This window comes from Vidua macroura, chromosome 4 (assembly GCF_024509145.1).
Source record: "Vidua macroura isolate BioBank_ID:100142 chromosome 4, ASM2450914v1, whole genome shotgun sequence".
Classification (NCBI taxonomy): domain Eukaryota; kingdom Metazoa; phylum Chordata; class Aves; order Passeriformes; family Viduidae; genus Vidua; species Vidua macroura.
Genome location: NC_071574.1, coordinates 62,113,468 through 62,141,185, shown reverse-complemented (window position 1 = coordinate 62,141,185; position 27,718 = coordinate 62,113,468). Strand labels below are relative to the sequence as shown.

The following is a 27,718-nucleotide window of genomic DNA, read 5'->3' as shown; positions in this document are numbered from 1 at the left end:
AGAGTGAAGCATCACAGAAGCAATCACTTCAAAACCATCAATAGCTAGCAAAATGTTCAATATACTCACTCTGCAACACAGGTATTTTTTGCATTGAACAAGTTTCAGAAAAGAAAAGTTATAAATAATTAACCAACAAAAGCACAGTTCAGGCCAACAACTCAATTAAACTCAAAGTTTATTCCAAAATTAATTTTTCTTTCATTAACAGCAGTAGGATATTTTTCAAGATCATCGCTTGTATCTTGAAACAAAACTTCAAAGATGTTACATATTCACCTGAAATACATCAAACATTATTGAACCTGAAAGTATACAAAGAAAGTCCTTATTTCCTTCGGGTGAACAGTTACTATAAAGTCTTCTGAGGTCTCTGGGCTTTTGAAGAATCCTGTAAAACACAAAAGCATTGGTAATTAATTAAAACAGCTTTACTCAAATGGACATGTTATTCTATCACATCAGTTTGAACTCATCCCTTCCCTAAAAGCTAGAGTTTGAGCAGATTCTCCTCCCTAAAACTCAAAGCAGAATAGAGCCTAAGATGTACCCATTCATAATATTAAAATATACAACAATTTCTCTTCTTTTCATACACTGTCTCATATAGAAAATGTGCAATGCCTCTCCATGCACCTTTTCTTCATCATGAATAAAGAGCAAGCAAGCTCCAAGCTGCAGGTCAAACAGAGCTCTAAACTTTCACCTAGCCCATTCCAAAACCTCTGCAAGCTTTTTACAAGGCACAATATGTATGTAAGTGACAGTAAGGACATTGTACAAGCGACTAACTGGAATGAGAAATAAAATGAGGTCACCCACAGCATTGGATCTGAGTGTCAGCCTTAACTTGAATCATATCCATAGAGTCCTTTAAGCTGATTACAGCAGAGATTGTTACCTGCAGCTGTGTGTTTTTCTGTAGCACAGGCTTAAACCTAGATAAACACAACTCATCAGCATCTGGCAAAATCAATCTGTGTCACAAGTGTGAATTCACAAAGTAGCTGCTTCTATCTGGACAAAGAAAACTCCAGAAAGATTCCAAGATTCTTAACATTTCTAGGCAAAACAAGCTATCAGAAAAATACAACAGTCTGATACTTGCAGGGAATCTTAGCTAAATGTTCCTACCTGCAGGCTGTGACAGGTACCAGGTCTGTCATACAAAACAATAATGCATTTCTAATCTTGAAATTTTAAAAAATATTTTTAAGTAGACTAATCATCAAGCAACAACAATGTGGACACCAACCACTTTATTCCACCTACTTTTGCTTGGATATTGTGCAGTCTTCCATTTCCACCGCTCCAAAGTGTTCACATCCCAGGTGCCTGTGAGGGATCGCTCTTCCACTGCCATCACTGATCCCAATCCCTTTAGCAAAGACTGTGAGTAAAGAGAACACCAGGAATCAAACGAGGGTTCATAGACAATAGTATCAACTCACCAGCCTAGTACAGAGTAAGACCAAATAGAATTTTCAACTCTAGCTGAATTAACTCTAGTTAATTGGAGCAGAGAGACTTAAAAAATCTGCAAGGTCATGCAGCACAAGGGCAAATACAGATTGATCAGGCTTCAAACTAAGAAGCTGAGCTGAAAACTTCCTCTGTGTTGGAGTACAGAGACTATTAAAAGTTACTGAAACAGTGAATCCTACATATTGTTCCCCATGTTTCTCTCATGACAATCAAAGTAATAAACTGCTGCCATGGAGTATAAAGTAATCTATTTCCATAGGAAAGACCAAATAAACATGAAACTGAAAAAAAAGCTAGTATATGATGGAAGTGACAAAGTTCAAACAACTCACAGAAATAAAGCAACAAAACCGATTCCTACTCTCTGCACTGGTTAAGGTACTGCAGGAAGTGTTACACTACCAACAGCTCAGCAGAACCACATTTAGCAGATTTTCATGCTGTGCCTATGGCAACTTCATCTGAAGTAATGGCTTCTGTGTTGCAAAGCCAAGTAAGAAAAAAAAGGCTCACTTCCCTCTGAGCTAAAGTTCTACCAACATATTTGTATCCATCTTCGTGTACTTTATAATACATGGGACATGGCATTCCAGAACCATTTCTCTCTGGAATAAAAACACCTTACTTGGTGCTCTGTCTTGAAGGGTTAGATTTACCTTTAGATCTACCATCACAGGCTGAGACAGCACAGGATCCTCTCCAATTTCATACAAGTGTCTAATTCTTAGAAGGACACGACTGAAATCTGCATCACCTTGCTTCTGTTCACCTTCAAAAGAAATCAAAATGCATATATTTTCTTACTTTAAAATTAAACTCAATCTTTAAACTTTTTTTTAAACTTTAAACTCTCATCATTTGAACTTAGTTCTTATTTTTTGAAGTTAGCAAGAGGACTAATATCAGGAAATACCCAGCTCCCACTTCGACAGGAATATCATTAACAGGCATGACAAACAGGAGACATATTTTACTACTTGAGCAGAGAAATAATACAGCACAATTAACTTCCTTGGCTGAGGAATTTAACACTTTGAATAAATAAAAATACTAGCCACAGAAGAGAGAAAAAAAAATAAAATCGGCTTATTTAAGTGTAAGATCCAGCCACCTTTTGGAAGGCACCTACCCATGTAGATGCTGCGGACCTGCTCTGCATGATTAGAGCTGTATCTCCACCCTGGAATGCTCAGAGTCTGGAGATGAAGATTTGGTGGCACAGTTACAGGCAAATCATGGACTGAATTCTGCTGAAGTTGTCTGGGTAGCTTTGGTTTATCTCCTCCATGCAAAATAAAACAAAACAAACATTAAACATCCATCACACGCACAAGCTTGGCTAAGGGACTGTGGAAGGGTAAAGGGCTCTTTGCTTATTCTGCCAAGGCAGAGGCAAAGTAAATGATATCCTTTCTCCTCCAGGGCCTTCCAAGATACTAAGCAGAAAGCAGCATGATTTTAGCTGCTAGAAAAGTGTATCAGAGCTTTCCATAAAACAAATTTCACTTCAGTTTGAAATTGCTATTTCACTACCAGGCTTCAGTTTTAGTTGATAAGGCGAACAAATATTTTTAAAAGAATAACTCAAAAATGGTCATTAAGGATTCAGCATCCAGGAAGCTGATATATGGTGCACTACCTACCTACTAATTCCCTGTGTGAACATTTTGTTCTCATTAGATGCTTTAAAATTTATTTTCCTCTGCAAGTACAGATAATTATATAACAAGAGAAACATTTCATATACTTGGACAACATCCATGTTTGAAATTAATGCAAAGTAATTAGCAGGCTCTAAATCTGTCTCCTAATTCACTATATGCTAACTTTGCCTCACAGGAGGCTTGAAGTCTGCATTTAAAAACTCAACAGCATAAATCAAAGCAACAAAAACAAGCCATTCATATGCTAAAGGTAGCATAGGAAACTGAATGATTACCTGATAGTGCTCCAAACATTACTACTGGCCTATGCTCTAAAGCCAGTCCACTTGTCCGATACAAAGTATTGGTGACAGCCTTGGTTCCTAAAATAAGCCAAATGACAGGGCGAACCACTGAAGAGTCATTCAAAGTGAGATTGTTACTCAGGTCCCACTGAAGGTTGTTCCATAGTCTCCTGTGTAGCATCACCTGTATTGGGAAGGTAAATGTCACAACAGGAATCAGCCATCAGGCTTTACTTACATTATCAGCAGCCATGAAATTATGCCCACCTAGAAAAAGAAATAAAAATTTATACTTTACCTCAACTTGTCCATTCCCTTGACTTGATACACCGTGAGCTCTTTCTGCAAGCAGCATCAGCCTTGTGGTATCATCTTCAATGTAGGCAGTCTGGACCATAGGGTAATAGTTCTGTAAACACACAGCAAACCGTGCAGAGATAATATTAACACAGGAAACAGTAACAGAGAACAAAGATAAGACACAACTGACTTTGGATAACACACTTGTGCCTACCCGAGCCACTGTGTTATTCACATACGCCTTAAATGGTCTTTTCTGCATCTGATACCCGTTGTTGTCAGTGTAGAGAAGTTGTCTGGTGTTCAAATTCGTGCTTGTTCTTAGAACAGCTTCACGATTTAATTCCAAAGGCCCAACACTGTATTCTTGCTCTATCCTACGGCAAAGCAGCTTCCCATCGTAGCCTTCTGGTACTGAGTATAGCCTGGTGTACACTGCATATATATAGTCCTGAGAAGTAACATTGCTATAAAAATGAGAGGAAGGATGCAGAGTTTATAAGGTGGAGCACTTGACTGGTTATGATAAAACTTGCAAGGCACTCATGATGTCATCCTACACAGAACAACTTTCTTGCACATTTTCTATTTATTTCATGTACAATTATTTTTAATTTCAATTTAACTTTCAAATATATATATATTCGACCAGAGTAAGTGATATCTTTCACATGACAAGTGTCAGAAGGATTCCTTATTTGATTACAAAGCCTCTGTTTTTCTCAAAATTAACAACAAATTTAAAAGTTATTATGACTGTCTAAGCAATATATTTACATTGTACAGAATACATGCATTTTTAATCTGCGTGACATCAACTTTGATGCAGGAATTCCACACTACTTTCCAAAGGTCCTTTTCAAATACAGTCCTTGAGCAATGCCATGTAAAGCAAAAGACTTCAACCAAACAACCAGATTTAAAAGGAGGTGAAGGGTTTATAGACTGATATAATTTTACCACAGAGAATAGTTAGTCCATCAGGAGTCAGAGTGACCTTATAAAGGATTATTTTCTCCTTTCTCTAATTTGTTTTCAAGATAGATATTCACATATCTATGTGAATATTCATATTCACATATGAAAATGTATCATCACATCCAATTTCCATCCATGTAAGATATTAGCTGCAATATTCATTGAGTTGTACAGGACCAGTTTCTCAACAGAAGTTGCAGTAAAAAATGTATCACAGAGGATGACCCTAAACAATCTCCACAGCCCTCCTCCCTCCTGCAGCAATATGTGCTTCAGAAGTGGGCCCATGTGAACCTCATGAAGTTCAACATGACCAAGTGCAAGGTCCTGCACCTGTGTCAGGGCAATCCCAAGCACAAACAGGCTGGGCAGAGAAGGGCTGGAGAGCAGTCCTGACGAGAAGGAACTGGGGGTGTTGGTTAATAAGAAACTCAACATGAGCTGGCAAGTGTGTGCTCACAGCCCAGTAACCCAAACTTGTCCTGGGCTGCTTCCAAAGCAGCACAGCCAGCAGGTCAAGGGGGGACATTCTGCCCCTCTGCTTCCCCTTCATGCGATCCCACCCACAGAACTGCGTCCAGCTCTGGGCCCCTCAACGTGGCACCAGCTGGAATGAGTCCAGAGGAGGGCTACAAAGGTGATCAGAGGGCTGGAGCATCTCTCCTATGAAGACAGTTTAAGATTGCTCAGCCTGGAGAAGAGAAGGCTCTGGAGAGACCTTAGGGCAGTCTTCCACTACCTGAACGGGACCTACAAGGGAGCTGGAGAGGTACTTTTGACAGGGGCATGTAGTGATAGGACAAGGGGAAATGGCTTTAAGCTTATAAAGACTAGGTTTAGATAAGATGTTAGGAAGAAATTCCTTGCTCTGAGGGAAGCAAGACACTGTTGCAGAGAAACTGTGGATGCTCCATCCCTGGAGGCTCTGGCTCTGGCCCTGAAGGATGGATGGGACTTTGAGCAACCTGGTCTAGTGGAAGGTGTCCCTGCAGGGGGTTTGGAACTGGCTCTTTACAGTCCTTCTAACACCAACAATTCTATGATTTACAAGAGGTGCTTCCTCAGCAGTACATTTAGCAGATGTAAGATAGTTCTTTTGTCTAAATCCTAAACAGTACAAATACACAGAGCTCACCGTTTAGGAGCAACTGTACAGAAGTAACCTAATACATATCCAAACATTCCAGTGAAGCTGTAATGGTGCTGTACCTGTAGAAATACTGCCGTATCTCTGTCATCAAGTTTCCAGACATCACTTCCAACCCCACTGCTTTTGATACTGGAACAGCTGAAGCATTTGGAGCAAATAAGTAGTTATCTGAAATAGGTCCTTTCTTTGTGTCTCCATTTACATGGTACTCAAGGAACTCCTGGGTGAACTGGACAGTCTGGTTAGTTTCCCTGAGAATCCACAGAAGAGTAAAAATTATATAACTTACAAACACATTTTGTACATGATAAATGCAAAGCTGAACAGCAACAGGAATGAAGCTGGAAATGTAAGGATAAAAAACTGTTTCTTCACAAAGGATTTATTTTGTGAGACTGAGTAAATGAGGACAGCAAAGAATTAAAGTGCTTCCCATTGTCAGTTTGTAAGCAAATGGGATTTCTATGTAATTTTCTATTTTTGTAGAAGAGAAACATCTTAAGATTAAACATCATCTATATTACCTCATTGTTTTGATGCCAGAGTTGCTACAGGATTAAAACTACCCATTTCACAAGAATGAGGTACACTGCACTGCTCCAATGAATAATTAGGTTCACTGAACTTTGTAGCTAAGTAAAATCAGCATGATGCAAGTTTCCATGTCTAACACTGGTAACAACACAATCAACAGGATAGCAACATTTACAATCACTCACTACCTACTGTAAGTCCTCCTCTCTCCACTGAAGCTTACAGTTTAGCTATTCATAACTTATTATCACAATTTTTAGAAAGTCATATTGAAAGCAATTTAAGATGCTGCTCTCTGCTACCTGCTCTGCCTTTGGCAACTTGCTGTGAAAACAGGAAAAAATCACTTCATCGAGCATATAAATTTATACTGCTAAACATTTTATCTTGTGTTAATACAGCTCCCCCCAATTTGTAATAACTGAGGAGACTATCCAAGTGTTTTCTACTACTTCTCTTATAAGGCACTTTTAGTGCAGGGGCAGGATCTAGAAGTTCTAACTGTTGCAGTTGAACATAAAAGGCTTCCTAATTGAAGATCCCAATTTTTTTCAACCTTTCCTCCCATTCTGACCTGTGAGGCCTCATTCTTTCCCATTATCCCGCTGCAAACTTTCTGAAACTCAAGCAATTTGAGCTTGTCTGAAGGCTTGTGAAGAAAGTGAGTATCTCATTTCCCCTACATGCTGAATTCCAGCTCTTGCTGCCTGCCAGAACAGGATGGACAAAACTGGAATCTGAATTTAGATTTTTGTTCTTCCACACTGTATTTCTCATAGACCTGGAGGCAGTTATGATCTGGAGGCACTCTGAGAAAGTACTTACTCCAGGGCTCTTAGTTAAGGTCCAGCTATACTTCTAAAGCTGATTTTAACGATATTGGACAACAAGATCTTGCTCCAGGAGGCAGAATTATGAACAAAACTGCAAAGGTGAAAGAGATCTAGCCATCACCATGCCAGTGTCAAAGGGGTCAAATATTCCATCAATATGTAATAGGTGACAATCTGAACCTGAGCAGGCAAAATGCAGCACACTGCACTGCAGCTGAAGAAATTGGGCCAATTTGCATCAGCTGAGAAAGACCACCTGAAAACCTCAAATTTCACCTAAATCTTGATAATTCTTCCATTTTTTTCTACCTGATTAAATGGAAATTCCTTAGTTAAAAGTTTCCTTTCAAACCGTTTTGTAGCTTTCTACCACAGAAAGAGTGATATGGGACTTGCAAAACACTACTTAGTATAAGTAAGCTCTTACTTTATCACTTAAGGCTCATTGTGCAGCCATAGTGTATGTGCTTCTTAGTAATTTTAAATAAAAATGCACATTCATAATCCTCTTTTGTTCTAACGTACACTGAAACTCTGCTGGTATACTGGTTATTACTGTGATATGTCATCTCAGACCAACTGCAAAGTTGAACAGGGCAACACAGAATTAGTATTGAATCATGCCTGTGTTGAAGTGTCCTGTAAAAGGGGGCATGTGAAGTAGGGATAAAAAAGAATTTTAAAGACCATAAAGAACATTTTGTTGAGTCTTGGAATTAAGACACATAGTACAAATCCTTAGACTTATTTTTATGAAGTGTTTTAAAAAATCTGAAATGTTATTGAAACAAGCAGGCAATCTCACCTGTCTGTAATGCTGTGCATCAGGTTTGTGTTTTGGTCAAACACGATCTGGTAGCAGCTGTTAACCACAGGAAACAACTGTTGGCTTTGCTGCCCTGCACGAGTCAAGTCTCTCCGCTTGTACTTGATTGAGCTCCCAATAAAGGCAGACTGTTTACCATCCAAGGGTTTAATACTGTATTTTCTGTAGCTCAGACCACTTATTGCAACTAGAATATACAGATCATAGGTAGATGGGGATTCCACGGAGCTTTGAACCTGTACATTAGCATACACAAAAATGCTTCATTACCAAAAATTAATTAGCAAGGCAATTATCTTCATGTGTTGTAAGCCCTAAATTATAAAAATTAGCTTCTACTTTAATAAGATTTTAAACATGCCCTTTTTATAATTCTAAATTATAATGTAGATCCATGCTGCTTTTAATTGGGAGCCTGGTAAACTTGGATTAAGCTGAGCCTTTCTAGTGAAGCATGACCATGTGCCAACCCAAAGAGACTGATGGTTTCCAGATAAAGGCAGTATGGTCTTATGCCACCACATGTACAGGAACAAGGGATAGCTGCTGTGCCTCACCATCTGACTACAATGTGCCTTCATGCACGGTCACAGTCGTAAGCCACAGGTCACAGAAACCGTGCAGCTGGCAGAATTTGCCATCTCAGGGACAGAGAGGAGCAGCTGGAATTGTGTCAGGCCTCTTCAGGCCTTATGTGTAGGAAGCATTCCTGGAGATTTATCAAGCCACTGATGATGGTACATTCTGTACAGCAGATGCTCCTGAGAAAGGCCAGTGCTAGCTCTCACTTGAGGCCACTTTCTTCCCTCCCATGGAACAGCTGGCTTTGTCTTGGAGCTTGGCTATGACAGAATGAACCATCAAATGGCAGCTGACTGACACCAGTTTCTAAGACCTACATTTCTTAATTCTCTTCTTCTCCCTCCCCAAGGCAATCTGTCAATTGTACAAACAGGGCTGTCAATTGTAAGGCAGTGCTTCAACATAAAAGGATTTATTTGAAACAGTTTTTTACAGAAAGAAAAATAAGGTAAGAAGCACCAGGTCACAGACAGCAGACATGCAAAGGACAAACCAAACACACTACAAGAGCAGCAAGTCCTTTTGGAGAGTAAAAAAAGTCTCTGTGTTGAGACAACAGGCAAGTAAAAACAACCATTGAAGGACAAGTGGGAAAATCCCACTTCAACAGGAGGTAGAATCTAGTTAATGAAAACTGACAAGTGAGAAAAAAGTAACAGAAAGAAACAAAGTTGAAGTACCTGTGCTGGCACAGAATATCCCAGTTCATCATATACACTCATTGCCTCACTGCTGACAGAAACTGTGACAAAGGTAGTGATGTTCCATGCCAGTGGGTTATAGACAACGACATACAGGTCAACGTCTGTAGCACCTTTGTGCAAACAAACAAAACTTGCAGTCACTACATTATGTGTTTTTTAAATGTGGTATTAAAATAAATTTAAGAAATCTGTCTAAGTACAACTATCTTACAAAATTTTAACATAAAACCCTGCAGTAAAACTTCATTATAGAAAAAATGAAAACATTTTATAGTCCTTCAGTAAAACCTCTTCTGCTTTATTCTTCTATTCTCAGCCCAATCAAAAAAGACCATGTATTCAGAAAATGACACCTGAGTTGAATGTAAATGCATCTAGTGAAGATAAGCTGCTTACAACCCATTGTTATGCAATATTAACTTTATCAGAGTTATACAGAAGATCAAATGAGAAGCCTAATTTAAAAACAGCCCTGTAAAAATCCAAATCGGTCTGTTGCACAGCCCATGACACTGCTTACATCTGACAGTTTAAAAAGTTTCCAAAGTCAAGATAAAAGGGAGTGTAAAGTCTTTAGAACAGACTTCTTAAAAATACTTTTACATTTTTTATACAAGCGGGCAGTACATTATAGCAAGAACATTTCTTGACTCTGACTGTGCTCCTTATCATGTAATGCTCTGCTCCACACTAAAGTTACTTTAGTGACTACTCTGACCAGCACCTCTTCCTCCCCTTGTTTTATATTTGAAGTCTGAATCTGAGAGCCAGATCTAATATATGCACTGAGGTAGAGTTCTGTCTAACATCGGCTGAGAAATCCTGGGTCTTTTAAGGCAAACATGATTTTCTAGCCATGGTTCACAGAACTTAGATGTACATAATATGCTGTTTTGGAGGAAAACACGATAGCTTTCATGAGGTAGCTTGAAAATTGGAAAAGCTGTGCAAAAGGTACCTGGTTTTCCTGAGCCTTTAGTGTAAACAGAAGAATAGACCTCTCCATCTTTCTTTGCATTGTTGATATCAAATATTATGGAAGCCATTAGCTTTTTTACGTTGAACATTCCATACATCAAGTTATTCATGTACATGTCCTTCACCTTGGGAGACTCTGTGCCTGTTATACCATCGTGGTGCTGGACCTTGTATTTAGAAGTAATTTGAAAAGTCAACTAAACTTCTGACACACAACTTAAAACAATAAGGGATGACAGCTATATTCAGAGGGAAAAACCAAACAAGTTACCAAATCCAAGAATGCAGCAAATATACTGTAACAAGACAGATTTTTCATTTCATACTCAGATCTGGTCATTACCTTAGCAGACAAAATAATTACTGACAGCAAAAACACTGAGGACTGCAAATGGTTAATGATACAAGGTTAATCACTTAGCTGCTGAACTTTGAAGAAACAAATCTGTCCTTCCTGCTCTAACTAGCAGAAGTAGAGATTATCAGTAGTTTTCAATTAGTTCAATTTTTCTTTGGTTTTTATTTACTTTTAAGAACAATTTCATAAATAACAAAACTAATACTAAGAAAAGAAATTTCATATGTGAAGTTTGAAACCACATATTCTCACTGGTTGAAGAAAACATTTGTCAGTAACCATGATGCATGGTTAAGGGGCTGAAGTCATGTTTCAAGGCAGTTTTTTGAAAAATTGCTTTATTTTTACTTATGACTTGCAAAAGGGGGAAAATAATTTCCAAAAATATAAAAGCAACTTTGACACAGTCCAGGTGAAATGCTTATGCAAACTTTTCATTTGGAAAATAAACATTTTCATTCAAAGTAGAAAATAAATCAATCTTTACCTCTGAAACTGCCCATCTAAGACTCTGAAGTTGCTTTAAGGCTTTACATTTGCAAATAGAACCTTCTGGGTGTTTCCAGACATACTGTGTGAAAAAGGACTCTCCAGCATAAAGCAGTGAACTTGCTCTCCTTGCAATTCCTTTTAATGTGCTCCGAGAAGTATAAAACCCAGTCCATGCTTGGAATGGTTCTGTTTAGAGTGGAACAGATCCAATACACATCAAAATATCACTTCATTTATTCTTCTTCTTCTACTACTACTACTGTTCAGCTTCTTACATGAATCCTACTGGGGATTTACACAGCAGCCATCAAGTAGAAAGGTCATAAACCCTACAAAGAAACTCAACCAGGAACATGCACAGAACTATCATCTCTCCTACAGGCCTAGTAACATGCAAATTTGATACAAAGCCAGTACCAACCAAGTTAACCTGTGTTTATGGAAATTTCTTCCTTTTGGATCTGCACAAAAGAATTTTCAAAGTTTCACTGAACCACATATTATAATTAGTTGTTAATAAAATACATGATAATCTTTGGTAATTGCTTGATACACATACCCTAAATTTCAACCTTTCAGTCAAAGGGATTTACCTTAAATTTAATTTCTTCAAACTGGAGTAGAAATAGTCATGTGATGACTTCAAACTACTGCATCACCTCAAACTACATCAAGAGATGCCCTCAAGTGGTTACTAGAAAGTATTTCAACATTCTGTTTGTATTAATGTTTCAGTAGCCCGCAGAATGAACTAGGAAAACAATTTGTTTTTAAAACCTTCAAAACTCTCCTTACGGGTGGGAGTGCGTGTTTGTTTGGGGGCAATTTCTTTTAAAATACATTAGTGATAAATCAGTTTTCCAAAAAGATGTTGCAGAAAGTGTTTTCCAAAGAGCATACATGCAAATGAAATAATCTGCTATCAGCCCAAGATCAAAGGCAACAACTAGAAAATAGGATCGTTTGCTCAAAAACCTCCAGGACAAATTATTTTTGGACTGAAAGGTGCTAGAAGTTTCAACAGAATCAATTAAATTTTAGCTTTAAACGTTACAACACACATACATATCAGCACAGCACAATGAATGCAGAGTAGAAGGAAATACTTATCTGGGACTTAAAACTTGAGTTTCCATGTATCATAAGTGACACTGAGCCCAATAAGTGACTCACAAAAAAAGGGCATAGCAAGAATAAGAGAGGATTAATCATCAAGAAGCTAAACAGCATGTGGGAGAAAGTGCACTCAAATCTATACTGCAACTGCAAGGCAAGAAAGTCATTTGGGGAAAAAACTACATCTCTGTGTGGGCACCCACCTGGAACACTGAAGGTGCTGCTATTATGCAAGCTAATAGCAATTGAATTCTGCAGGTAAATTATGCCAAAAGATAAAGGAAAGAGCCCAGATGTGAAAGGATATTAATGGTTAGAACTGGCAATGCTTTTATCAGTAAGTTGTTAGATATGATCCCTAGAGGGAGGTGAGGGAGACAGGGATCAGTCCATGCCATGATTCACAGGAAGCAATGGTTATTTTTATTCAATGAAAAGTTAATAGACACATTACAGAACAGTCTGAAATATATGTACGCAGCCAAAAAATGTGATGAAGCAGCGGTAGCTACAATTATACAGAAAGGTGTTTTAATGAAATCAATGGCATTTTAATAATAAACTGGGCAATGAAATAAATTAATGAGTTTAGAAATTGAGAAATTGGCTGTGTCTTCTCTCTGCATACTTTGATAGAAGGTATAAAAGGGTAAATTTATTGTGGAAAAGAATTAAAGGGATGGCATGAATTTTTTTTGTATTTTTCTAGTACTTTTCAGCTCTGCTTGAAAAGCTAAGTCAGTGAAGCATGTAAGATGCAAGTAAGCAACAAAGAGCAGCAAAGAAATTTTGTAACACTGTGTTACAAAATTTCAGAAATACTGACTGTATTTTTACTTGTTTATACTTCAGTTGTAAGAGAATTCTTTCCCACCCCAGAATTTCAAAGTGTTTTCTTTAGTTAAAAAGGCAAGACTTTCTCCTACAGAAGACTTTAGGGGTTCATCTACATTAGCATTTTGTATGGAACAGGTCATCCTTACCTAGTATGCTTTGCTTTATAGAAAAGATTGGATTTGGAGCTCACAAACTGAATTCCTGATGGATGCAACAAGCATTAATGGGTATTCAAGTCTATATGACCAGATTATATATTTCCTGCAATTACTTAGAGTGTGGACACCAAATCCTCAACATCAACTGTTTCACTGTGAGAAAACCCCATCCCACTGTAGTAACTCAGAACTACCCCAAGAGCTTTCAGATTGCCTTGGTCCCTTTTCTATCTGTAGCTTCTCCAGACATTCACAGATCACTCCACATCACATTTTCCACCTCTGGTCTAAGCTATGCATAATCCAGTTCTTTTAAACAGTAAAAATGGGACATTGTTCTATTTGGCCACACACACATTTTTTTTTACACACCTAAGTTGGGATCAACTCATCTGTTGATGACACCTCATAGAGTGAGCAAATCTTATTAGAAGGCATTTTTCTTCTCTATTGCTCATTTTCCCTTATTAAAATTTTACTTATGTACATTTGAGGCAGACATTAGGCAGCTGTGAACTTGATTACCTGTTGAATATGGAAGAAAGTCTTGAGAGTCCCGAATTTCCCATGTAAGGTTCCTGCTATAAACTGCTTGGAAGTATTCACTGACAGTGGCGTACTGGACAGTCACTCCAAACTCAGCAGAATGCTTGTTAATATAATCCACCAACAGGTCCATGTTAGAGTACTGAACAGATGCATTAAAGAACTGCTTGTCACAGCCCTGAAATTCCAAATGCAGAACAGCCAAATCACTTTGGGTCACATAATTAAGAAGGATCATTTTAAACTCTAGTCTACGTTCCACGGGTATTTATTTTGATTTTGACTGCCCATATAACTGATATTACTTACAAAACTATCAAGACTGGGCAGGGTTACCTGCACAGATTGCATGTAATCATGAAAATACCATGAAAAAGCATAGAGTTTTAGAACCACTCTCTACTTCTTTATATACCATTATCACAAGCACAGAAACCCCTAAGTTTTCTTACATTACTGCAAAACTGTGGGTTTGCATCTAGATGTTAGGGATTTATTTGTACTATTAAAAATTACTCCCCATTCCAGCACAATTTTCACTATAGCACAACTACAGAGTGTTATATTCTACTTCTCATTCTCTACAAAAAGAATAAACTCAATCTAACCAACAGTGTCATAAACAAAGGAGAAAAACAAATCAGTGACTCATCAGTCAGAAAAAGTTTTTCTTTGTAACAACAGGTATTGTGGTGAAATAGTCCATAAAGAACACACATAATCCTTTAATATTGTAATTATGAGACCTACAGCATCCATCAAAATTAGAAACCAGACTGTACATTCAGTTTAGGCAAAGTTATTCTTTCCTAAGGACTTGAAAATAGCAAGAGCACATCAGTGCTATATGTACGTGTAGGATGTAATTAACACAGCATATTGCTGAAGAAAGTGTCTGGGTGACCAAGCAGGGATATACTTGCTTATGGTTCTAGCTAAAATACAAAGACCGCAAGAAAATGATTACACATCTGTTAAGAAAGACCATGTCCTATAATGCTATAATTTTGTTAACACTGAGTTTGTTGAGCTAAGCAGTTAAAAAAGGAGATCATTTAAATAGACAAAGCAAGGGGTAAAAAAGGAAGCAATACTGTAATATATAGTTATGCAAGAGGTTATCTTTACAGCTTTCTCACTTTTTTTCTACCTTGAGTAGGGTGGAAGACTTGATAGACGACTGGCAGGCTATACAAGGAAATTTTATATTATACTAGTTAGTCATTTGGACCACAATCATTAGAAAAACAGTTCATGCCACATGGTTTGTACCAGCATTTCTGCAGTACCTACTGCAGCAAGAACCATCCACTTACACTCTGGTGTGTACCTGTCTCTTGTAAAGCAAACACTGACCAGGCACTTACCCATGGCCACAACACCTCCCCTGTCCGGAACCAGGCTGCTCTCTCCTTGATGTTTGCCACCATGGTTTGTGCATACAGGTGGAGGTTAGCATCTGTAACAGGGAGACTCATGTTTGGATAAACACCATCTTTTGGTGGATCTGGGAAAGTTGCAAATCCATTCCAAAAAAATCCCGACCTAAGTAGAACAGAGAGCAGTAAGATGTAAATGGGATTTACTCAAAAGGGAAAAACACATCAAAAGGTGCTGGTATAAAATGGGACTAAGAGGCAAAAAAAATCAATTCATATTCATTGCTACTATTTAGGCTTAAGTATTTATTTGGGGGTGGAGGTAGGGGGAAAAGTCTCCAGTTTTCTTTCAACACTGTGCAACTTTTCAAGTCTCCGCTGCTTGCTGGCACAGAACAAAGAAACCATAGGACAAACCAGCAAGCTTTGCAACAATGAGGATGTTCCCCCAAGTAGACTTGATTTTCAAAGAGTATTTTACTGGATAAGCCAGTAAGCAAAATAAATTTTTCAAAAGTTCTCAAATTTCTTCACAAAATAAATGGCAATTTTTTGTTACTTTAGTTTATACATGGACAATAGACACAACCTCAGCTCAAGATAATGCTGAAATAATCTCCCATAGAAAATCAATTAGCAATAGCCAAGTCCCTACGGAGCTTCCTGGAGCTTTCAAATCTTCCAGGCAGAGAAAACAGACCCAGTCCTGCTTTGGATATTTTCTATTTACAGTAATTAATTTGTTTCACATTTTTATTCTATTTTTTTTTTTTTAATAAGGACTGACATTGTAAGTCACTGTTTTATAAGTAGATGAAAGCCATACCTATGTTTCAAGCCTCCTGGTGTAAGAAAACAAGTCTGCCAATACTTAGAGGTATTTTTAATGCTTGTCAGTACCAAGTGTCACTTTTGAGAATTCAACTGTTAGGTAGTGAGCAAACTTCATTTATTATGATGGAAAGCTGGGGATGCTTAATAATCCTTACTCAGATCTACAGAGTCTAGACATCTCCTTGACCTACCACAGGTCAGGAGAAAGCAGTAGGATACTTTTGAAAGGAAACAGTCAAAGAAAATGCTTAAACCCCAATAATATAAACTCTCAGAAGTGACCAACATTTCTACATATTTGGGAAATCTTTGGACCTGTTTGAAAAAGGTAATTGTGATGGAGTACAGTAGCTGTACTGATCCATAACATGGGTGAAGATCTCCTGTCTTGTAGATAAGGAAGGAGAGCCCTGCCATACAAACTGAAGCTTCTGAAAAACAGAAAGTAAGAAACCATTACCCTTGATGACATTCACAGAAATACATCATTAACAACTTAAGACTTCAGAGTTCCTATCTTCCCTTCCACCACTTCTAATACTTTCAAGTGCTTTTTCTGAAGATCCAATGCCAATAGTACCCCAGGAAAGGTCCCACACTACACTACAAGAGGCCACATCAGTGCCTCTTTCCATTAGAATTGATGCAGGATGAGAGGAGGCAGCACACTGCCAGCACACTAAAATCCAGATATAAGCCTGGGTTATCACGGCCATTATACCTCAGTTGTTTCAATGGAAGTTAAATACCTATAAGCCAGAAAAGATCCAGATGTAGTCTGACTGGGAGTGGGAATCAATGTTTAACTGATGTTAATGTTTAAATTCTACTGAAGCAGAATTTTACTGTTTTGGAAGCCTTCAGACTGTTGAGGACCAGAAAAAAAACCCATCTAGCTGAGCAAAGATTGTCAAAAGGTCATAAAAGATTTTAACAGAAAGGAAGAACTGCAAATCATTGCAAACACAAGGTGGTAGGTCCAGGCTTCACTAAATTCAACATGTTGTCTTCTTCAGAGACACCTGAGTTTTACCCAAGATTCATAAAAACCGCCTAGTGCCCAGAACACAGTGGTGAGAGAGCCCCTTATTTTCACACAGTGTAGTGACTAAAACTCATGACAGATCAGGGTCCAACACAGTGATATGAAAAACATTTATTGTGTATGGGACACTGTGCAAGAGAAGGCAGAACAGGAAAGAAAACCTGAATTCAGCAAAACCATGACTAGCTGCCACTTTAACTGACCTAGTATCATTAATTTTACAGGCACAAATGAATGTTCCAAGCCTGACAACACTGTGCCCAAAGGTTACACTTTAAAACCACTCACATAAAGCCCAACAGATACAAGATTCTCTCAGGGAAAGCTGGAACTCCTAGATGTCTCTGCTTCAAACACTCCTAATTCAGTGTCCATTTAGACTTGCCCATTTGCCCACATTTTTTGTCTTCTTCAGGCTAGACTACATTTTATCACTGACCACAAGTCATGAAGACATTAATTGACCATATAACACAGATTTAATATGTTTCACCATTACCACATGCCATCAGAATGTCCCATTTAAACAAGAAATACCTACATTTTCTTGCCCAGATGACAGAGATCCTTATCTTAATGACATGGTTTAGATTACTGTAAGTAGAGACCAGCAATGGTTTCATTCCTAAGGGTATTTTTACCTTGTTTTTCTGCATGTCAGCCTTCAGATCATAGTCAATACGAGAAATAAGATGAGCATTGAAACCAGCCAGAGCAAAAAGAGTTGGTGTTGTAGCTGAAGCTCCAAAAGGATCAACATGCCAAGAAAACTGAGGCCTGAAGCCAAAGGTTTCATACAAAAACCCATGACCTTCTGCAAAGCAAAATTTGTTTAGGTTAGGAAAACTTCTAAAAGTTAATTTCTTAAGTTTCATAGGCATATTGTGATACAGGTAAGTCCTTGAAGGATAGCTTCTTGTTGCTGTTTCCCAAAGCATTCAAAGTTTTGGGAATTTAATCATTCACACCAAAAAGTTTCATACTGACAATGTTTATATTATTATGCCAAGCATAACTTATTAACATTATAAAAGATTATAACAAAAAGGAATTATTATTAGAGACAGGTCTCGGAAAAAGTACATAGCTACAGACTAGGTTAAGGCTAATAGCCAGGTGGGAATCTTCATGAAAACAACAACCTGGGGTTTAGTTTAAGTTTGCTTAGAAAGCATAAAACCCATTCTCAGAAAATTTTAGTCTCATATTAATGACAAAAGGACAGGGAATCAAACCATCCACTAAACAAAACTAGCATGAATACGATTATCAGTCATATGAAAAGAAAAAAGCTAAAGGTTAATAGTGAACTTGATACTTGATGTTATTTACAACTAATGTTATTAATAGAGAAATGAGTTTTGAAGAAAGAAACCCCCAAACTAGGAAAGCCCAGATATATAGCATGAACCCAGAAAAATAATTTGAATCAAAGTAAAACTATCAGGAAAGCAGTAGGTTTTATTTGGAAGTCAGGTATATTGCACTTGGATACTCATCATTAAAAAAAAAAAAGAAAAAAAATTGCAGATCACTATTTCATAGTTACAGAATTATGCTCAGAACGATCTGAAAATACAATAATATCTTCCCTGGAATAACTTTATTTCAAATTTTAATATCACATTTGAATAAGTGAGGCTGCAAGGCCTCTTTTCACTTCATCTTTCCCATGGTTAATGTCTTCCCTAGCTAAAATATTCACAATGTGTTTCAGTATTCTGATAGAGACCTATTTGAAACAGGGTTTTCTAAGCTCCTCCAAAACACTGGAATCCTGGACAGACAAGAGAAGACATGAAATCTAGACCACAAATGTCTGCACTGGCTTTGTCGTCTCAACTTGAACGCCACACAATAATTTCCTTTTATGTACTCACACAGAATAGAGGGTTCAAGACAAACAAATGAGAATTTTAAAATACATTAATACTTATGTTCCTGGTTAATAAATTACCAAACTTGAAATTTACTTTTTTAAATAAAGATTATGTTTACACAGAACAAAATGTTAAATTGGAAATAATGTGTTTTTCAGCTAACTACAATGAATAGAAAATACGTGTTTGTGTTTAACAAAAGAACTCTTCAACCATTTTAGTATTGTATTTGGAGAAGTCCTAGGTACAGTGTTCTAAGCCCATAAAGCAATCTTTAAGCATAAGAGTAAGATGAGAGAAAAAAAAGTTCGTGTCTTCTCCCCCTCTTGGCCAGAGTGTACTGAGGTACAGAAGCAGCTGCTAATCCTGTGCTCCTGATAAACACTGACAAGCAAGGAACAAGGCCAGTGGTGCTGTGCAGTCAGATGCAGAAAATAACAGAAGTGTTTTCTGTCCCTTTACTGTCCCATGTAGAAAGCTGCCCAGAGTGTAGCCCTGGCACAGGCAGAGTTTCCATCAGCCATGGCAGCTGGTGCTAACACATCCCCTCCCTCGTGGCATAGAGCAGACACCTCTAGCACAGTGGTGGCATCAGTTATCCCGTTTCTGTTTGCACTGACCAATGCAAACAAACCCATGTACTACACGACTATTTAAACCATCAGATGGACACGTGTAACGTAACATACAAATGTTAGATGCAAAAGTTAGAAGATTAAAATGGCAAACAGTGCATCTCTTGGAAATATGCACCTCTTTCTAAGAGAAAACGATAATGATTACAAATGGGGGTTTCTTCATCAAGGAAGTCTTTCAACTTCTTTTAGTTGACCTCAGTGACATTCCCGGTGCCCCATTCTGCAGAAGACCTTACCTAAACAACTTCCCTGCACTCTGAATTTCTACCAGGTATTTCCCTGAGGAGTGTTTCATACCCTCAATTTCAATTTCAAATAACTATCTTCCCAGGAACTTTGCTCTGAAGCACACACACAGACAAAAGGCCTCTGCTCCAAACAAGTTTATACCTGACAAACCAGCTTTTGGTAACCTTTGTGCCTGCTGCAGAACTGTCATGTCAAAACAAATGGGTTTTTTAAGCAACAATTTTTATACAAATAACACACTAGCTAGTAGAAAATAAGAAATGCTTAAATTAGTTCTTAAGTCAGAAATTAATAGCAATTTTGGAGTGAAAAAAATTAAAACCAAACAAAACCTCCAAGGTCATTATAATGAAAAATAAAAGTTAAATGGAAATATGCATACCCGTCAACTGTAAAATTTGATCATCAATTAGTGTCACAGCTTCATCATGCATCACTTGCCCTCCAATGACAAATTCCAGTCGTCCCTCCTGAAGCAAATGATGGACCTATGATATTGAAATTAAGACACAGAACATAAGCATCATTTCAGTCTTATCCAAGAAGCATTTGATATCACAGCACATTACCTAGACACAACATTTGTCAAGAAGGCATCTAGGACAAAAAGTGAGATAAAAGTGAGATACAGGGCTGTCTGTACTGAGGCTATCTAAAGGAGAGTAACAGAGAAAAAAGTATTTCAATGTGCTGCACAGTGCACTGATTTATCCAGCTTACACTGAAACCAGGTAACAGGAACAAAGGATGCCAGGTAGACATTGACCTTTTGGTGTTTCTCAGTAATGCTGTTACTGTGCCTTTTTATACTGTCTGAACACCAGACACTGCACTGGCAGCAGCCTGTAATCCTGCCTCAAGGCAGCTAGAGCTGGAGGATTAAAACAGAAGATACTAATGCTTCTCCCAAAATCTTCCTCCTTCTGCATCCAGCTTGGCTTAGGGAAGGCACTTGGTGGCTGGATGGGGGAGCAATAAGCAATTCCTTGCAAGCAGCAATGGAGCCCCTGGCAAGCAGTAATATATACAGGCTCCCAGGATTTTAGCTGGAAACTAGATCTGTGGGATCCAGGAGAGAGACAGACAGTGCCATCACACCATGGCCACAAACATCTCTCCTCTACTCCCTATGCATCTATCTTGCCTTTGGGGCACAGAAAAGTTGCTCAACTTGTGACTGACAGAATGCTTTATTAAGAAATAGTTATTCCACAGGTTTGCCTGCCTGAATAACCCACTGCTAACCTTAATGTCTGCTCTTTTTCCTAGTTTAAAAAAATGTCAGTATATTACAACCTGCTCGACTTTTGGTGATGGCTTTTTCTTGGCGGGGGGTGGGTTGGGTTGCTTTTTCTTGGTGGGGGAGGGGAGAGTTTAATTTCAACTCCTAGATAAAACAGGTATGCTGACAAGTACAGCCTTCTGCAAATGCTGGATGAAGTGGCGGGTGGGGTTTGGAGGGAGGAAGGAATAGTCTATGTCCCTTTCTAAAAGTGTCAGGAGTCTTCTGGTTTTATTTTAGTTACTTTAGAAATTCAGAGATATCTCAAACTTCCAATAAGTAAAGTTTATGCAAATATGTATTTTAATCCTCAACATTTTTTTTTTAAATCTGTCATGTAGGATGCCATTTTTAGAGCTATTATGTTTATTTTCCTAGGAACCTTCAGTGTCTACTCAGATAGGATGCCAGATTGTCAATTTTGATTATAATCATTTCTCTCCTTCACAATGTTGTGAAAACGCTTCAGGGCTCAGCATTCCTAAATTAGTTCCAGCCGACTGTGGTGACTGATTAGCATGCTGGGAGACCAGATAACTGATATCTGGTGTCAGCACATAACTGGCCCTGACCTACATGAAAAGAATCTGTAATTATTATTTCCCATTTGGATGGATGTCCAAAATATACCTCTGATCCAAACCTGGGGCCACAGAAATGTCTTTTTAATGTAAGTTTTGTGGAACCACTGAGAGGCTGGAAGCACAAGAAAAATAATTCAAATAATTAAAGTAATATCCAATCTTCTGTCTCCCCAAAAAATAAAAGAAAACAGTATCTGTAAAGACAAGCACTTTTTCTGATCAGAAGGGGGCAAAAGGAAGGAGGAATGGAGGAAACAGAAGCAGTAGTACTATAAGCAGCAGGATGCTATGGTGTTAGAACATATCTGTGATCCTTGGGACCATATTACCCATCAACTCACTCCTACAAACCAGACAGGAGTGGCTACACATCTTTTTTTTTTCCCGTAGTTAAAGCACCCAGTAAGGAGGTAGGAATGGTTCACACAAGAAAATTCTGAGTAAATAATGTGCTAAGAACTACAAGGTTCCCATCTGGCTGAATACTGCTGCAGTACATTTCACTCTTACATATTCTCTTGTCTGAATTGAAAAACCAACTTCTGTACCTAGGTTTGGGAGAGGTTTTACAGTGACTTCTGTGAGCCAGACAGAAGTTTGATAAGAGGATCCATGTTTACCCCTGAAAGAATTTTCTACCAAGGTCGTTGACATAGAAACCAAGAAAGAAAGAAGGATAAGTAAGAGAAAACTGCAATTGTCAGTTTCAATAAGCACCTTGTTTGTCTTTGGTGGCCAATGAGTAAAGTGTAAACTTATGAGTTTTGTAAGAATGTATAAAAAGCATGCATGCTATAATAAAAACAGTTTGAAGCCTTCTGAAAATGGAGTGTATTGCTTTGTATTGTGACTGTCTCAACTATGACACCCAGGCCGTACTTTTTACTAGTTTTTAATGCTATAGTTCAATACAAAGCAGACACTTCAAAACAAACTAGAATTACATCCTGTATTCCAAGTAAACCACTAAATTACAAAAAAAAAAAAAAAAAAAAAAAAAAAAAAAAAAAAAAAAAAAAAAAAAATTTAAAACCAGAGTGCCTACACCACAGAAAATCATTAATTCTAGAATTCAAGTGGAAAAAGCAGGGCAGTAACCAGAGTGACCTAATTTCAGGGACCAATATTTACAACTTGCTAATGTTAAAACAGATCATTTATCTGCAAATTAGAGTTTCAAAGTTAGACACACACGTTTAAGAGGAATTTAGTTTTAAACATTTTAATTTTGAGAGAATAAATGATAAAGTAACTAGAGAACTGGCTATACAATGGGTAGCAACAATTACAAATAATTAGGCTAAGAAACTAAAGCCTGACTCATAGGTACTAAATTTTGCACTACCAAGGTCAAACATGATACACATTATTCTTTTGGATTCCACATAATAGCAGGAATAGATATTAGAAACATGGGGCTTGACTTTACATTTGAGTTACAGCAGCAGAACATACTTGAAATAAGATCAACTTACCTTTGAAAGTTGTAGGACTTTCCTCTCCTTCTACAAAGCAGTTCCTATGCTATTTTCTTCCCCACTTACAGTACAGTTTTCTAATTTAACAAATCTACAAGAAAATTGTCCTACAACAGGCAACTATGGGCAGAGTGCCCCCACAAAAACTGCAAACTGCCTAAACCCAGCAAAACCTCTCCTGCAAAGATCAGCTGTGCACAGGATGTTATTTGAATATGGAACATAACAGAAGATTCAGAATAGTGAAGAACTATGTGAAAAAAAAAAAAAAAAAACAGACAAGAGGTGTGTTTTTTGCATGATGCTTCAAACATCCAGAACTTTAAACAAACTGAAATGTAAAGAACTGTTGTTCGGACCCTGGTAACAAAACAGACCATGGAGTTCTAAGTACCCATGGGAAGCTGCACCTGTACACCCTATGGTTTTAGGATCCAAAATAAACCACCAGCTGCTAGCCTATCAGTCCAGTCTTTGATTCAGCATGTTTGTTTCATGTCAGAGGAAAGAAGAAGTGACAAATAAAACTCCACAATGATGTTAGTGGGAAAAAAATCACTGCCATTAAATGTACAGTCACTTCTTTGCTGTACTGTTTGTGCTTACACATGGCAGGTTTTTGAGCAGTACTTAACTGGAGAGAACAAAAAGTTCCTTCTTGTGAGCAGTGATAGGTTTCAGATGTTTTAATGGATATCGTTGCGGCCATTTTCAGGTTCACCCACATCTTAAAGTAGCATGCCCCCAGGTAAGTAAGTTGCCAATGAAACAAGAACTGTAAAGTGTAAAAAATCTTCAGTGCAAAGGTTACTACCTCCTACTGCTCTAATCTATAGCTGGGGTTTAACCTCTTGCAACTGCCTTTAGAGTTAAGGTCCTTTAAGTACTAGATTCAGAGGCAGCATATACTAGACCTGGGTAAAAAGCAAATGGTGAAGGACTTTGCCCCTATTTATCCCCTGAAAAGAGTGTGAATTCTTTGTTAGTAGGAAGCATGGCTCTAGTGCAATTTACCTGCTGCTTCTGTGTATCTGTGGCTACCATATCCCACCAGAGTCGAAAGAACTCCTGCTCCACCGCAATAAATTTGCGCTGTTTTCCTTTCATTAGCTCTTCTATAACGGTAGTGTAGACATTTGCTGCATAAGCGTGCATACTTTCCTGAAAGAAGAGAAAAGGCAAATAAGCTCTGTTTTGCCTAAATTAAAAGAGTTGTTTTAAGCACTCATTGGGCTTGAAAAGAGAGATACCAAAAACCTCACATTTGTTGCATGCTTCCTTTGTACCCTAAGAAAGATCGAGTTCTGTCTACATACAGCCTTTGGCCCTTGTGCTTCAGAAAACATCCTCCTGACTGGGGACCTGGCTAGACCAAGGTGCAGCTTCTCCCAATACCAGCACCAATACAGGCTTTCTTTTAGACACACTGGGAACAGCTTACCCCGTTCCTCACTGCTCACCTTAAATCACTGATCCCATGAATGATAATATTTTGCACCAACATAGTTACGGGCCCCACATGCACACTTCATTCTCCCATTCCAGCTCTTCTTTTGACGGCCTGAATTACCAGAATTGCTTCTTCAGAGCGAGTATGACTCTGTGCTGTGCATTACCAGTACAATGCAGTGATGCATCTACTGTAAATTGTATTATTATGAAAAATAACTCTATTTTGCTGGATGTTTTAGAATACAGCAAAACCAAGCTGGTAAAAGAATCATAGAATGAGGTCAACTGTTGACACAGAAAGTGTGAGATTTTATGCATCTACCCCATTTTGCTCCTAAAAACACCTCTATTCCAGAATGAGGCCTATGGACTTTTATTGCAATGCAAATATGACAGCTGTACCCTTCAAACAATCTACCACAGTGTTATATCATATGATATGGCATCAAATTAACAACACCATGCTAATATTGAAGTTGTGCACACAAAGAGATACTTTCTGTACACTTACCTTGACCAGAAAAACTTTTGTTGCCCAGATCCAATCTGCCACCTTTTAATTTTAAAGAGATTGAGAATGTCTAAAGACAACAGCCAACATCCTAGGATTTCCTGAGATGTCTATCTTTCCATCTGCATGTTATTGGACAGTTATTTTACACTAACCATATAACACTAATCTAGTTAAGTGTTACACTTATCTAGTTAAGTACCAGTTAAATTACTGGTACTTAAGAACACTCACCACAAATTGTAAATCCTATAGTGGTTGACACATAGATCTCTCCCCATTGAAAAACTAAGGGACATGATATGCAAAACATGAATGCAAAGTTTCAATTTCGGTAAATTTCCTACATGAAAATTACCATTTGAAAAAAGGAGATGACGTAATCCAAATCAGAAATTAACATTTCCTAGCCCCTTGCTTTCCACAACACAAACACACTTTTGTAAAAATGCTCATGCCACTAGAAAAAGAAAAACATTTGTGTGTAGGAGGAATGGCTTACAATACTGTTGGGTTTATCTAAATAATTTCTTCCTCAATTATTCTCCCATTGGTTCATAAGGGTTTTTTGAAATCAAGATTATTAGACACTTAAAACAATGTGAAATTTTAACTAAGGATTTGAAGTTTTAGTTTTGTGTTCTCTTATGCAATTTCCAAGTATGAGTTTGAAGTATTAAAGGAGAAATTCATTAATCTTTCCTAAAAAGGGAACATGCACAGCAGAGATAGTGGGTGAGCCACTAGCTCTTTATTAGTTAGGCCTAATGCCATTTCACTTTAGTGAGTGAAGTATCCACAGCATCTGTCACACATAAATGAAAATATTTCATAGTAACGAAGAAGAATTCAGGATTAGGATTTTGACTAACAAATGTAAAAGGCATCAGGCCCCGCCTGATTAATTTTGCTCTGCATTTCATGTATTTAGCAAAAATTAGTTTGCTACTATACTTCAGAGGCAGGCTACTATATTTCAGAGGCTAGGCTCCAACCTCACCCCTGCCATCGGGGACCTGGGATCTTGCTCTCCTAAGAAATGACAGAAGGTTTTCCTGGGGTTTTGGCTTTGTAACAAGATAAACATAAAGACCATGAAAATCTGCCACATCAAGCCCCATCACAGAGAATAAGACTTTCCTTAAAAAAGCCCCAAAAAAACCCATCAAGAGCATTCTGCTGAACACAGGCACACAGAAACCCACAGCTCAAGGGCAGGGCTCCTAGGCTGACCGTGCCTCCTCCAAAGGAGGATCCCGAAACACCAGGGAAGGCGGACACACCGGGCCAGACACGGGGCAGGGGCTGCACCGGCCAAGGATTCGCGCGTTTCTCCGCAGGCGGCGCGCCCCGGGAGCCCGGCCCCGGTACACGGCTGCGGGCAGCCCTGCCTGCGGCTCAGCCCCGGCCGCAGCGAACCTCCCCCACCCGTGCGGCGCCCCCGCCGACCTGCACCGTGTACACCCAGCCGACGTCCATGTGGCTGTGGGCGACCACGAAGGCCCGCAGCTCGCCGCCGGCCCGCGGGAGGAGGGCGAGGAGCGGGAGCAGCGGCAGGAGCAGGATGCGCGGGGGAGCCATGGCTGCTGCGGCGCTCCCGCCGCACTTCCGCGTCCCGCGGCACCGCCTCCCCGTTCGGAATGAAATAAATAAATAAAATAAGGGGCAGGAGTCTCCTGTGGAGCGGGAGGGTGCCGAGGCCCGACGGGTGACTCCGCCTTAGCCCCGAGCGGCGCTGCGGGTGAGCGAGATCGCCGTAGCGGGGCTGAGGGACGGAAAGCGCAGCCCCTGAGTGGGAATTCCGGAGCTGGTGTTTGGGTGACACTGGGCTGCTCAGGGAGAGGCTGAGTTCTGCACCTTGGACATCTATAAATCTTTTTTGTTTTCCTTTGAATTGAGCGCGAGTACTTTATTTCGTGGTATACTACTTCATTACGGATTATTGTCTGCATCTCTGAAGTTTTGAAATCGAAGAAGGGTTAAATTTTACGTGGTTGACCTTCTGATCCCGTTGGACTTGGTTTTGTCACTTGTTTTATCGCTATTAGGAACAGGTGGACCCTGTGCTGAGAACTGGAAAGGTAAACACTTCTGTTTAAGCTGCATAAAGTCCTAGTGAAAAAGGAAAAAATCCAACCCCAAACTAAAAGTATTGTCGTATAGTATAGTCCAGTCTCCTCAGAAGTTTTTTGTAAGCAGATGCACCAGTTTATGCCTATTAAATCATTGTGATAGAGAAAGCCAAAACAGATAAAACTATTTTTTTAAACTTGGATTCTTTAAAAAACATATACTATAGTACAGATCAAGTTATAGTAATACTTTCCTTAAGCTTTAGTTTGACTAAATCACATGCTTTTAACAACAATACAATTCTGAAATGACCAAAAATATCATATCAAAGTCCTCACTTTGTGCAAAAGTAAAGAACATCACATGGAGAAGGGTAACTGCTCCCACCTTCAAGTTTGGTATGGATTTAGCATTACTAGATCCCAAACCTAGTTAAACCAGTCATCCCTCTGTGATTGAAGGAAACAATCACAAATAACTTAGTAGTG

At 38.6% G+C, this 27,718-nt stretch overlaps 1 protein-coding gene across 2 annotated transcripts; it reads right to left on the bottom strand.

Annotated features, from left to right (window-relative positions):
• Positions 1-161: 161 nt before the first annotated feature.
• Positions 162-26,750, bottom strand: MAN2B2 (mannosidase alpha class 2B member 2). 2 transcript variants are annotated; one of them, XM_053976361.1, is made up of 19 exons: positions 26,607-26,750; positions 24,209-24,355; positions 20,233-20,338; positions 17,725-17,897; positions 16,354-16,469; positions 15,193-15,370; positions 13,805-14,003; positions 11,164-11,354; positions 10,299-10,485; positions 9,317-9,450; positions 8,034-8,290; positions 5,921-6,112; positions 3,948-4,200; positions 3,732-3,842; positions 3,425-3,617; positions 2,615-2,767; positions 2,142-2,254; positions 1,273-1,390; positions 162-391 (listed from the first exon to the last, which is right to left on the bottom strand). In XM_053976361.1, the coding sequence occupies exons 1-19, from the start codon at positions 26,736-26,738 to the stop codon at positions 297-299; spliced, it is 3,048 nt and encodes a 1,015-aa protein (XP_053832336.1). In that variant the 5' UTR covers positions 26,739-26,750; the 3' UTR covers positions 162-296. The 2 variants fall into 2 exon arrangements, with proteins under 2 accessions (XP_053832336.1, XP_053832337.1); XM_053976362.1 differs by having other exon boundaries at positions 2,615-2,764.
• Between the last annotated feature and the right edge of the window lie 968 nt (positions 26,751-27,718).

Bases quoted from the DNA above. Each gene is read 5' to 3' on its own strand.
- MAN2B2 (XM_053976361.1), bottom strand. From the start codon at position 26,738: ATGGCTCCCCCGCGCATCCTGCTCCTGCCGCTGCTCCCGCTCCTCGCC. The intron at 24,356-26,606 runs GTCGGCGGGGGC...CTCTTCTTTCAG, and splicing joins GCTGGGTGTACACGGTGCAG to GAAAGTATGCACGCTTATGC. The intron at 392-1,272 runs GTAGGTGGAATA...TGTGTTTTACAG, and splicing joins TGCACAATATCCAAGCAAAA to GATTCTTCAAAAGCCCAGAG.